Source organism: Cariama cristata, unplaced genomic scaffold (assembly GCF_000690535.1).
Source record: "Cariama cristata isolate BGI_N322 unplaced genomic scaffold, ASM69053v1 scaffold5866, whole genome shotgun sequence".
NCBI lineage: Eukaryota > Metazoa > Chordata > Aves > Cariamiformes > Cariamidae > Cariama > Cariama cristata.
Window position 1 is genome coordinate 2,671 of NW_009621440.1, and position 13,104 is coordinate 15,774.

Sequence of the window (13,104 nt, forward strand, 5' to 3'; positions counted from 1 at the left end):
TCAAAAACCCCTGCCAACAGGCTGCTTACCCCCTCGTCCCACCTCTGCCGGGGCTCCTGCCCCCTCCATGTCGGGCGGTTTGCTCGTCACTGGTACTCGCTTGGGTCAGTCCATCGCACCCATCCCGCCTGCCGCCACCCCGTTGTTAGTGGATGAAGAACTTGCTGGTAAGCGAGAGGATTTTTCTTTTTAGCCCTTTTAAGCTCTGTGCTCTGATTCCCTGTGGGTGTTTGAGCCCTGGCAATGCCAGCCCAGGCTCGGCTTGTTCAGCTGCACCAGTGACTGCTGAATTAAAGCTTCCACGTACCGGGCTCCCGAAAGGCCAAGTGCCACAGCCGTGAGCTGCCCCACACCCTGCACTCCTCATTTTCTCGTGCTCTTTGGTGGATGCTCTAGACCTTTTCCCCATACAAATTTTGCACGAGTTTCCAGCAGGGTCGAGATTCATGAGATCACATTCACAGCTGGCTTCTGCCTAACCAAATGAAACCTTGCACAGTATCATTTACGGTGAGTTTAACGGACAGGTAAAGTGAGTGTTACCCTCTCCAGCTCCAACAAAAAGGGAAAAAGAAGCCCAAGCAAACAAAAAAGCAAACCCCTCCCCGTAAATAATGTGGAAACTGTAAACAAATCTTCTCCAGTCCCTTATGGCCACTCCTTCCCAAAACTTTTTATAACAGCAACAAAAACACCCTAAACATCCTATTCTGGAGACTGTTGGTTTAAGGTAAGCTGTGGCCCTTTGGTAGCTTTGTCACTACAGGGGTAGTGACACCGGTCAGTGCTGTGGGTGGCTGCCAGGGTGTGACCTTTCTGTGTAGGGGCTGTTTCTTACAAGCAACTTACTTTTAGCTTAAAAATGAGATTTTTTTTTTTTAAAACCCAGGTCATTTCCAAATGAGGCACATGGTGTTAATAGTGACTCGGCGGACCCTCATCCTCGGTACTTGGGAAAAATAAAAAGAATTTTAAAGCAGCAGTAATAAATTCTTATTTTTTAACGCCTTAATTTTGAAAAATATGAAGTTTGGGGGAAGTGTCTCTAAATGGAGACACTTTCTTAACCTGACTTGAGGAAGCGGCTGGCCAGGCCCTTCAGCGTGAGGCCAGAAGAGCTGTAGGGAACTGCCCGTTCCACGGCTGAAGATGAGCCCAATTCATCATTCCTGTGGAGAGCTCGTAGGCTCCGTGCTGTGCCCAGACGTGTGCTGGTGCTGTATCACGTCTCAGCTGTGGACACCTCAAAATAACATTTAAATCAGGGGGAGGTGGTGGGGAAAATCCTGAGGACGACAGGCAGCATGCACCTGGACCTGGAGGTGTTCAAAAAAACATTTAGATGTGGCACTTCGAGACATGGTTTAGCGGGCATGGTGGCATCGGGTATACGGTTGGACTGGATGATCTTTGGGGTCTCTTCCAACCATAATGGTTCTATGATCGGCTGGGAGAGGAGACTGCAAGCTGCAGCTGCAGAGCTTCCCTCTGTGTTCAGCAGCGTTATTATTTTTAGTGAAAGTGCAAGATTGACTGGGATGGTAAGGACTGGCTTAAACATTGATATTATTCTAGACGCTAAGAAAAATCTACTGAGAATATATGCTAATGGTTTACATAGCTTTTGGGATGCAAGTGATGAATTTCCAGATATAGTGCACATCTGGTTATTTAATCTGAGAAGAAAATATTCTGCTGTACTTGCGGATAGTTACTAAGTTTTGTTTTGCATCATGAGACCCGAAGCAGTCTCCGACTCTGAGCCGCACATCTTCTTATTCTTTTCTGGAAGCCAAACCACCCCACCCCACGAAGCACCGAGCCCAGCCACCTGAGGTTTTCATGGTGCCAGTACTTTCCTTGCTGCTTCACGGCCCGGCTTCAGCCTTCCCACTTAGCTGCTGCATTTTACTGAGAGCAGCACTCCGCCATCAGGGTTGGGGACAGCAGCTGCGATTTACCTACGCTGGAGATTATTTTCAGGCTAATTCAGCTGCCGAGGGAAAGCTCCGTTAGGGCGATCCCACTTGCTTCGCATAGGATGTGTTTCTGCTCGTGAAAACCCAGCGGCTTCGATCTTTGCTCCTTAGCTGACACTTGAGCTTGACAAATACATCACTAGTAGGACTGATGTAGCTGAAGCTTCCAATTATAGCACTTATCTTAGGGGTAAAACTGAGCTTTTAACTATTTTAAGTGTCACGGACATGTTCTAATCAGGGTTACTTTCACCCGTCTCCAAGGCTTTCACCCCTGGCCTGAGGGCCTCCCACCGTGGCCGAAAGGGAGAGGAGGGCACGGGGCAAGGTTCACACCCATCCCCTTCCCCTGGAAGGGCCGGGCTGCGCTCTCACTCCGGCCCCTTCCAAAAGGCCAAGGAACCCCGGACTGGTGCTGGAGGCAGGCCTGCTGCGCACAAACATCTCTTGGTGCTGAAGGTATCAAAAGTCCTACGAGAAGAGCCTCGTTAAACTATAAACCTAAACTTTGTCCTTGGCGGTACAGGTCAAAGTACCTAGTAAATATCTGAGGCATGTGCCAAAAGCGCAATTAAACACCTCGTATGACCAGCCGCTTGATTTCTGAACGTCCCCTCACCTTTTCATGTAGCTTTCTATTGTGCTTTAAACTTTCGTATATTTGTAGGGTGACAATGTGAAAGCCAGGGTACCTCACCTTACCAAGCCTTGGTCATAACACCGCTGTCTTAATTGATACCAGGGGTTAAAAGAACAAAATGACCAAGATATCTTACAGAAGTGTATATAAAAATAGACTGCACCACACACTTAGGAAAAAAAATGCTGTCCATTAATTATTGTCTCTATAAATGGGTAAATGTGGGTGTTTTCTGTGATTAAAGTGCCCTAAATTAACTTTTGAAATTAAGCATACATCTGAAAGTTTACTTTTATTTTTAAATAGGTATTTCCTCTACAAAAATACAACCGAACAATATGTTTCATTAATAAAATCTGATAAGAAAGATTCTGAATTTCTTGATTTATAACACCACTGACATAAACAATCCAGCATATTTATTAAGAAGGAAGGTAACAAATAATAATTGTTGCTGGAAAGCATTTGAAACAAAAAAGCTCCCTCCCTGTTCATTAGGTCTCAGCAAGCAATCTTCCCCATCGTGAGTTTTTCATGGAGTTGTACCCAGGAGGCCGATTCCTCCGCTCTCCAGCTGAAAGATTCACTTCAGACTGGAGCCAGCGGCAGCCGTGGCCTTCGGCGAGCCTGGGACTGCCCCATCGCCACGGAGGTGGGAGGGAAAGCGTGTAGGCAGTGAAAGGGCAAAGACTCATTTTTATTACACTTTTTATGATAATTATTAAAAGCCTCAATGGAAACTATCTCCTACAATGACTTCTGGGTAATAAACAACAGAAATATTTCAGAGAACTTGCTTTCCCTGATGCCGTCTGTGCTGCGCGGCACTTGCCACCAAGGTTACCTGAAATCTGGCTGCCAGAGAAGAGCCACATCTGGCACAACCTCCCCACAAATACCAAAGCGTAGGATGCGTTCCGGTGCTGTGCTGCAGCTAAGGCAAGAAGCTTATGGTGCTCTGCTGTGTCGGCACTGGCTACTTTTGGCTTTGGCCAAACAAATTAATACACATGAGGAGTGTAGGCTTCTAAAGGGCAGAGATAACAGAGTCTAACCTCTAATTGTTAAAAAACAATCTGCTGGAACAAACTGGCACGGTCTCATCATTGCTGTCTCATTATCCAGTAATGAAATAACTATCCAGATACTTTAGGTGTTATCTAGCGCTAAAAGCTGTTTTCTCTTTAATTTTACCATATGCTTCACCATTTCTATTGATATAAAAATCTAGTTTTAATTACATGTCTGCAGAATGGTTTCAGTTGATTGTCATCGAGGTCTCTGTAAAAGACAAAAGCACAGACTTTCACTACAAGGATACCTACAAGTTGGCAGAGTATGAGTTTGTGCTTTCCTCTGTGTGATCTCAGTGCCTTTCAAATAAGTCTTTAAGCTCTGTAGCCTCTCCAGTTCTTTCTACATTGATTTTAACACAAAGACAATAAAGTTGCTTTGTTACAGAACCACATATAAGAAAAATAATTTAAAAAAAAATAAATCACTGTTTGAATACAGCTTTAATACAAAAAAAATTCTGTATTAATCAATTAACCAATGATAAAAGCAGTTAAGAGGTTTTTTTTTTTCCCTTTTTGGCCTTAAAATTCTGATCCGGTTGCAGCTGTGTGTTAGGGTACAGGTCCCTTGGCAGACTGGGCTTTAGAGAGCAGTCCCTCACATCCAGGGTTCCCATCCTTCCCAGACTCTGCCAAGAACGTTGGGATCTGTCGCTTGATCAATCAGGCATCTCACTTGGGTCTCTTCTGAAAGTCCGTCCTCTGGCTCTTTGGCTCTGATGTTATGTTCAGTGTTACCACGAGCCACAGCTGCAAAATCATTGTAAGAAGGCGACTTCTCATGGCCCAGGCGTAGTTCGTCACTAAAATTGAGAACACAAAAATAAGCTCTTACTAAAAGAAACATGCAAAAAATCTGAGACAGATTTTTAAATACAAAACAGTACTTGAAGATAATTCATGCAGCTTTATTTTTCAAGATGTGGAGACTGTTCAAGAGCTGTAGAAGGCTTGGCCAGCGAAGACTGGTGATTTCAGGTGTCCTTTACTAGTGAATATTTACCATGAATATTTCAACCTTTTCAAAGGTCTCTAACTGAAAGAAGGATGCAACAGTTCACATCCAAGCTGTTATCTCCTTACCTGCCCTGCTGGTTTGTTTCTGCAAGAAGTATTTTGCTGCCTTTTCCAGTTCAGCCTTGACCGCAAAAGGGACTCCTCCCAAGTCCTGCACTTTTCAGTATTTGCATGGTTTTAAAACAGGCTTGCTTTCTTTGCCTTTTTTTTCCCCTTGATTAATACAAAATGTCTTTTTAAAAGAGGATGGAAGGGATTAATTGTACTTTAACTGAACTTTAAAGACATTCTGGCTTGAGCTAGACTTGACTAGACTGACATAAATAACCAAAGAATGCCATCAGATTTGAATTTGATGTTTTTGGGAAGCAGCTTACCTCCATGCCTCCCACACAGCTGGTTCACGTTCCATTTCAAGCAACCGTCCAGCAGAAGCATATTGATTTAAATACTACCCCTAGCCTAAAAGCTGTGGAGGTGCACGTAAAGAACAGCAGCCTGAGGAGTGCGAAGTTAAGCCTGCTTACGGGGTGGGGATGCGTGTGTTGCCAGGAACAGTAAAACTGCTCAGAAGGCCTGAGCTGGAGCAAGAACACTCATGGGGAGATAGCTGCTGTTTTGGCTGGCAGGGTGATACAGAGAGCTTGTACGTGGACCAAAAAGGTTCTGACAGGAGGTTTGTTGAAATTTTGCCCTGCCTGCCTCTTCTCTTCTCTTCTCCTTGCTGCCATTCTATCTGAAGGGAGCACAATCTGACACAGAAGACTGCCAAAGCTCTTAGTGGAGCAGTTTAAAGCAAAAGGAGAGCATCTTACCAAGTGATTGTTGCTGGATTGGCACCTGTAAGCTTTCTTTTGACGTAGCTGACTTTTTGCAAAGGGTACCAGTTTACTTCAGATGTGTTTATTTCCTTAATCCACGTGCCTCCTTTTTTCAGCTGTCTTTGTTCAAAGTTCTAAAGAGAAAACAAATTTGCCCTATTTATCATAAATCATATACTTAAAAAGACATTTAAGCTGCCAGATCGTAGCAAGCCAAGCCAGTTAACTCTCAACTGCAGATACAATGGAGGGCAAAGTAGTGACATAATATCTAGCCTGCCTATGACTTAAAAGTTTAATTTACAACTGGAGTTACTGAACTGCAACTAGTTTCAGATTTTTTCCTCTAATTACCAGTTTGATACATACAGTGTTATGTAAATTTAAGAGGCTCAGTGCAAAAAGTTCAAAATATTTACGCTGCTGCCATAAGTGACATAACGTGATCAGGAGATACCCCCATTTTTAGGATTATTATGCAGATAAAGAACAGTACACTGGTAACAAAGACATGTGCTACTATTCTTTGTCCATCAATATAGAATTCTGTCATTTAAAATCCTTTAAGTTCACTTTCTCTGAGAACTCAGTAAAACAAAGATAAAAGGAGCACTGAGAATGAGCATCAAGAAACACTTCCTTTTTGATCAGTTTTATCTTTATTACAGTTTAAGAATTTTCACATGAAGAAACAGGAAAGAGTAGAAATCTCACCTTCCAGTCCAAAGAAGGCTCTTTTACAAATACATCCATTGTGCTGATGAGGAGATCTGGATCCGCACGATAAGCCCTTAGGGCATGCAACATCACACTGTAAATGAGACCCCACTCTTTCACTGGCATCATCAGATTAACAAACTGCCGAGTCAGACGAAAAGGCATCAACTCTGGCACGCCCAAAAACTAGCCAAGGGGATGGACAGTCAAAAGAAAACAAGAATTAAGCAGCCTTGGAACAGAAGGATTAGACATAAGTATTTTGTTCTTTTTAAGTTTTGAAACCCTCTTTGTCACTTAACTGAAAATAATGTGCAACACAATAGAACAGGACCAAATTGTGACATCAAAGCTTTAGTCATGAGTATTTAGTGATAGTGGTTGAAAGCATGGCTGAACTACACAAACCACCACCATAGAGACTCTGTGAAACTCTACAACTCCCTGCTTGTCTGAGAATGTCTGGAAACAGATTTTATTCTATTAACTAGAAATAACTTGTAAAGATTATTTTGCATCAGAACTATGGCAAATGAGGAGCATCAAATTTACAACTGAGAACACATGTATAATTGCACATAATAAATGCAAAAGCTGTAACAAATTAATCAGAAAACAAATACCTGCGTAGCTGAGCCAAAGGCATAGCCAAAGTCTATTCCCACCATGCCACCTGTCTCTTTGTTAATCATGAAGTTGGACAGATGTCTGTCTCCAATACCAAGTATCCAGTGGCTGATGCACATCAGTGCATGAGAGCTGGCAAAATGGGACCGCAGAGACAGGAAGGCTTCAGGAGAGGTACTCATTTTCACAAAGGCTCGCCTTAACAAAACAGAAGTCACTTGTTGCATACAGGTAAAACACCAACATTCGTTTTAACAACGTGCAGTCATTAACAGCAGGCTTACCGCAGCAGGTCTTCTGGAACACTGCTTTCCCTGCTTCTGAAAGACCTAACTGTTTCTGCGCGGCTAGCGTTTCTGCAAATTAATGAAGGAATAATGTTAGCTATTGAAATAACAGCCCACTGGACGTTAAAAGTTAAGATGCGTACATGACCGCATTAGCACATTTCGCTTACCCCAGTAAACAGCACAGCAAGCCACCCAGAGAGTTTGCCCAAAATTTTGTATCCGATATTAAAAATATCCCCTCCTCTCTTTTTCTCCAAACAGTTTTTTTCCAAGACTGACATTTCTTAATACAAAATAGTATGTAGTTTTGTCTAGTTTCCCTCAAATTAAGTAGATGGGTTAAGTTTTAATACAGCAATACAATGCTCTTTCTGGCTGGATAGTCTCTCAACTGAGACTAAAGCAGAGAAACTAAGGCCCCAGTTAAATCTCTCAGCAGCACGCAGAGGCTATATTGACACTAGAAAGTAATGCAGCACAAGGGGAGGCAACAGAACTACATAGTTGGTGCTGAGGACATCCATGCTGTACACGTTTGGGGAGGGAGGGTGACTGCTCTGGCCTAGCTTATATCTGGTCCTGGGAACTGAATGCTGATGAGCAGCTGGAATGTGCTGGGTGCTCTCCTTTCCATCCAGTTTTCTCTGAAAGGAGCAGAGTTGTGTACCAGGGGATAGCTCTGCGATGCAAGCCAACATGAGGTAAGTGGGGGTGATTGGGAATTTACTTCAAAAGCGCATTCCAGATCTGAATACAAGTATTAATGTAGACGCACTCAGTTAAACGAGTCAAAGTTTTTCTTTAAAAAGCAAGATGCTTGCTTAAGCAGGTTATGAGCTCATCAGAAATGCTCCACTGGAAACTTCACTTTCCCCCCACCCCTACCAGTGCTAGATCTAGGCAGGTGTGGAAATTCCTCTGAGAGGATGCTCAAGTTGTGACCCAAACCATCAAATATTCTTAAATTCTCAGCAAATCACTGTGATGTTCTCTGTCCAACTTCAGCAGGCACTCTGGCTCTGAGGCAGCCTACCTAATTGCATAATTAGGAACATGACACCCAGAAAATAAAGAAGAGGAGCATCTGCTTCTAGACACTTTCTTAAGGAAGCAAGCAAGCTTCTGGAAGCATTCCTGTGCTCTAGCGGGGTTTTGGCAGTACTAAACTCCTCCTGCAGAGCATCTCCAGTAAGACAAAGCAGTAAAATCGGCAAAAATCAGATCTAGCCAGCATATTATAATGCAGATTATATTTTTCCTGGAATTTCTACAACTCTATGTGTGCACACTCTAGTTTCTATATTTTACATGTAGTTCACTTTTAAAACCTACCTGTACATAACATGGTATCGAGAGATGCCTTGCGCTTTCCCACCCATCTTGGACAGCCACTCAGAATAGGTAGCACGAGGTCCTTTTTGGCTAGGGACAAAAAAAAAAGACACTGATGATTTCCCTGCTATCTTACCACTCCGTGCTCGAATATCCGCAGGCTATGTGCTGCTATGACCCATGAGATTTTTATGCACAGGAGGAGTCAGGAAGCTACAGCCTACATTAATTTTAGCCTTGCTATGGAAATGAAATTTATGCAGTCAGTGCATATGCTAATCCATCCATCTCCTTCCCCCCAGCTTTGAATGCACTTCAGTCATATTTGACAGAAGATCAGACATCTCAAAGGTGTTAATTCGTCAATAGGTACTGTGAAAATTAGATGCTGCCTTGAGAAGAAAGATCCAAAATAATTTCTCCAGGGAGGGAAAGATATTTTTAACAGAGTCTTGTATCCGTTTCAGAGGCATTATGTAGCCCATCACAGTACGTGCTGCCGTTTGTCCATTCAAACAGGTAGGGAATGCAGGAAGGCAGTCTGTTATTATAGAATGGTTTGGTTGGAAGGGACCTTAAAGCCCATCCAGTTCCAACCCCCCATCCAACCTGGCCTTGAACACTCCCAGGGATGGGGCATCCACAGCTTCTCTGGGCAACCTTGTCCAGTGTCTCACCACCTTCACTGTGAAGAATTTCTTCCTCATATCTAAACTAAATCGACCCTCTTCCAGTTCAAAGCCATTGCTCCTTGTCCTATCACTACATGCCCTTGTACAAAGTCCCTCCCCAGTCTCCTCAGTGTGTACAAGAGGGGAGGAATGGGGGCTTGGACTTAAGGTATTAATCCATAAGAAGCCAGTCTTCATTGGTTGCACTGCTTATAGAATAATCTGATATTTTTCTCTCATCTTAACTAAATACACTAGACACTAAACTTCTATTCCAGAGAGGCAGCCACTGAGCAGAGCACCTGTCTTCTCTCTCCCTTCCAAAGCATGTTCTGAGGTATAGAGATCCTTTCAATTTAAGAAGTTATTTATCATTTATAGACTGTGTAGCCCATCACTTTGAGATAAAGAAAAAGATTTCAAAACTTCAGAAAAATTATTCCCCCCACCCCAACCAAAATATTGCCAGCAAGGATTTCATCAGAACTTTCCTTTGCAAGTGCTGTTATTCAACTACAGTTCAATATAAGGTGTCTTAATTGACTTCACTGAAGAACATAAGGGAAAATATTTAACGTCTACGTACAATAAAATAAAGATATTTTGGGGGATAAATCATAACTGTTTCTAGAAAGACACTGATCTTCTATGTTTAGTATATTAGAAATTTTCTACCCTCACGAGGTGGTTCCATGTGAGTCCTCCTCCACTTTCCCAGTCAATGACTTGAGATCACCGTAATACCGCTGCTATTCACAGAAGTGAACCAGACAGCAGTAATGCAGGAACTGTAGCAGTTCCTAAACTGCTCACAAATCAAGTAACTGTAGAAATAAAGACTCTTTGGAGTCCAACCTCCACACTGGAGGTTCCTTCAACCTGACCCATAAACAAGAGAACTTGTAAAAATAAATGGTGACAACACCACTTTGACAAACCCAAACAGAGATTAAGTACTAAGAACAACATCGGTAAATAAAACCATATTTCCAAATTCCAGGGTAGAAAGAGGCTGAAATGCTAGAATGAAATCAATTTTACAAATATTCATCCTCCAATTACAATCAAGAGAAAGAAAGCTAATTTATTCAAATCCAGCATTTGTATAAAGTCAGAGAGTGTTCTTTGACAGTTGTGTTTTGTGCATCTGCTGCCAATTCCACCCCCCAGCCCCATCACTGACTCACTGCTGAACGCAGCTCCCTCTGCTCTGCTCCCCTCCTCTCCGCTCCCCCCCTCCTGACCTACGTCCATTTCCTGCCTGATCAAATCAAGAGATCAAAATCCTTCCCTTGTAAAATCAATCTGCTGATAAGGAAATGGTGATGATAATGACGTCACACATGATTACAGGCCTCTTGTTTAAACAAGCTGGGTGGAGGATACTCCAGGTACAACGGTACTCATTAAACAAACAGTTGCCAATTACTAATTTGGGTCAGGAAGTACAAACTGCCTCCTTGCTTACAGATGCTCTTATTTCATTCTTTTAAATAAAGACAATTCTGCCACAAGATTCTCAGTATCAAAAACCCCATTAGTAGGGGTCTCTATTAGAGCAGACACCTAAACGAAGCATCACCTGTTATAGTTGACGTTTTCCTCTTCAGACATGCTATTCTTAAGGAATTCTTTTAAAGTACAAGTATTTTCCAGCCACTTGATGAGTCCCAATCTGGAACAACATAAGTCAGAGATGTGAACAAGTAGCTCAGAGTTGAACTTTAGAGGAACACCACAAATAGGAAGCAACACATTTCAGTGCCTGCTAAACAAAGGTTGAAAGCTACCAATTAAATATACCCCAAAAAACGGTTTCCAGGCAAAGCAATTTCAATGTTGTTTAAAAGGAAAAGAAAAAAAAAATTAAGCCAAGTCACAAAACACTCTGAACCAGAATCCGGCACACAGAAATCTCACTTTCCAACATCCCAACAGTAATAGATGTTAACATAAGGATTTCTGTCCCTTCAAGATAAATGCTTACCTTGTAGTCATGGGGATGACCTGGTAAGTTTTTAACTGCATATTCCTTTGGCTACACATAGCATCTTGGGAAAGGATAATGTTCATTACATCAAACAGCTGCTCAATACGTTGGTCTTGTCGCAGGTCTTCACCACCTTTGACAAGAAAAGGATACTCCTGCTCATCACTACCTCGGATTGTTATACGTTTTGGCTTCCTCAAGGATTCCATTACACTTATCTTGGAAAAAGACAGGAAAAAGCAAAATATTTGTTACAGAAGACTTGGCTTTTCGGCATCATCACTGAAATGAAGCATATCTGTCATTCCTAGACAGCATAATGAAGTTGCTCAGTCACTACTAGAAAAACAAATGCCCACTTGCAGGCCTGCCTTTACGTGCTGCAAGACACGTATCCAAGAAACAACCTTGCTATTGTCACATTCTTCAAATGGAACATGGACACAAATTTACACCACACAGGATTTCGACTCCAACTTACAAACATACCCGTTCATCAAATCCAGAGATTTTCGCATGGTACTCTGGCAGTGGTTTCCCTTTTCCATCATACTGACCTGAATTGGTAGTGGGGAAAAAAAAGAAAAGTTACATACACTGATTTTAATTTTTTTTTTTTTTTTTAAGTGTGTTTAAAAACAGAACACACTTCCAAATACTTTGTCAAATTGGTAGAATGATAACTATGAAGAAAATACTTTAAAATGCATAAAAATCCATCGTACACATCGTATGATTTTATCTGTGAAAGACTAATATTCTTTCCTTGTTAAGCTGCTAGAATTGCAGCTCTTAATGGTTTCAGAGGACACATCCTTTCTGAACTAGATTTAAACATATGTTAGATTTATAGATCAGATTTCCTGGAGTCAGGCCGTTAAAAAAAATTAAGTTCTTAGGTAAGAGATACAATTTTAAAAATCAGGACTACAGCTTAAGAACAGTTTAAGAGATGATGAATGAACAGAGTTATTTCAGATGAAATCTACCTCTGCATAAGGCCAGAAAGGAGGGCCATATAGCCAACATAAGAAGTAGAGCTCAAGAGCAGCAACTTTATTGTAAGGGACAGTTCACCATTGACACTGAAGGGGAACTTACCAGGAACCTCTAGCTCGTTCCTCAAGAACTCAGCTTTGAATTCACTCATCCACGGTGAACATTCTCTCAGGTTTCCAGGTTCTTTATGGTTTTTGTTCATTTTTGAGATGAGAGAAGTTGCAATCGTATCAAACTCACTAGCCTTCATATCCAACAGTTCTGAACCGCCTTTTCCAAAATGATGGTCAAAGTCATTCCCAAAAGCCTGACGTTCATTTATAGAAAGGAATCCTGTTAACACAGTGCTAGGAGCTTCCCAAGAACACCAACACAGTACCTTCCTATCCATACGCACAGCTTCATCTGAGCTTATAAATACAGCAATTGTCCTTCTACTCCAGTTCTTTTTTTCTCCATTATTTCTAGTCTGCCAGAACCTTTTCACTGCCTGTTTGGTAGACCCACCAGCTATCATCAATAGAAATATCTACATTTTACCAACTCAGTGATATCAAAGACCTGTAGAATTAGATCATGAAGCTTTCTGCCATGTCAAAACCAGAAGCTTATCCCTTTTTGTCTCCTCCAGCTGCAGTTGGATTCTACGTGAGCATATCAATAATGCTGTTCATTAAACTTAATACATGCACCTCATCTGCTTACAAAAATTTAAGATCAGCTAGTGAAATATTAATATAAAATACAAATATTTAAATTTATACCCATTAAACAAATACAAATTCCATAATGAATCTAAATATAGGATTATTATCAGGACATTTAATTGATGCCCCAGTCTTTAGATTTTATCACACTTTCAAACTGCTGCAACAAAAACAAAAAACCCTAAACTGTTTGATTTACAAATGGTAAAAAAAAATATACAGATGGATAAGTTAGTTA

The 13,104-nt window shown here is 41.7% G+C and overlaps 1 protein-coding gene across 1 annotated transcript in view; it reads right to left on the minus strand.

The window, feature by feature from the left end:
• Nucleotides 1-4,293: 4,293 nt before the first annotated feature.
• The window catches only part of PRKDC (protein kinase, DNA-activated, catalytic polypeptide), a gene marked incomplete at its 5' end in the record, with an annotated part of 84,010 nt that continues 75,199 nt past the window's right edge, over nucleotides 4,294-13,104 (minus strand). The window contains 10 exons of the mRNA XM_009701957.1: nucleotides 4,294-4,498; nucleotides 5,528-5,667; nucleotides 6,248-6,436; nucleotides 6,874-7,075; nucleotides 7,162-7,233; nucleotides 8,500-8,589; nucleotides 10,753-10,845; nucleotides 11,158-11,378; nucleotides 11,650-11,717; nucleotides 12,262-12,466. Coding sequence (XP_009700259.1) covers nucleotides 4,294-4,498; nucleotides 5,528-5,667; nucleotides 6,248-6,436; nucleotides 6,874-7,075; nucleotides 7,162-7,233; nucleotides 8,500-8,589; nucleotides 10,753-10,845; nucleotides 11,158-11,378; nucleotides 11,650-11,717; nucleotides 12,262-12,466 — 1,485 coding nt within the window. The remainder of the gene's footprint in view (nucleotides 4,499-5,527; nucleotides 5,668-6,247; nucleotides 6,437-6,873; nucleotides 7,076-7,161; nucleotides 7,234-8,499; nucleotides 8,590-10,752; nucleotides 10,846-11,157; nucleotides 11,379-11,649; nucleotides 11,718-12,261; nucleotides 12,467-13,104) is intronic.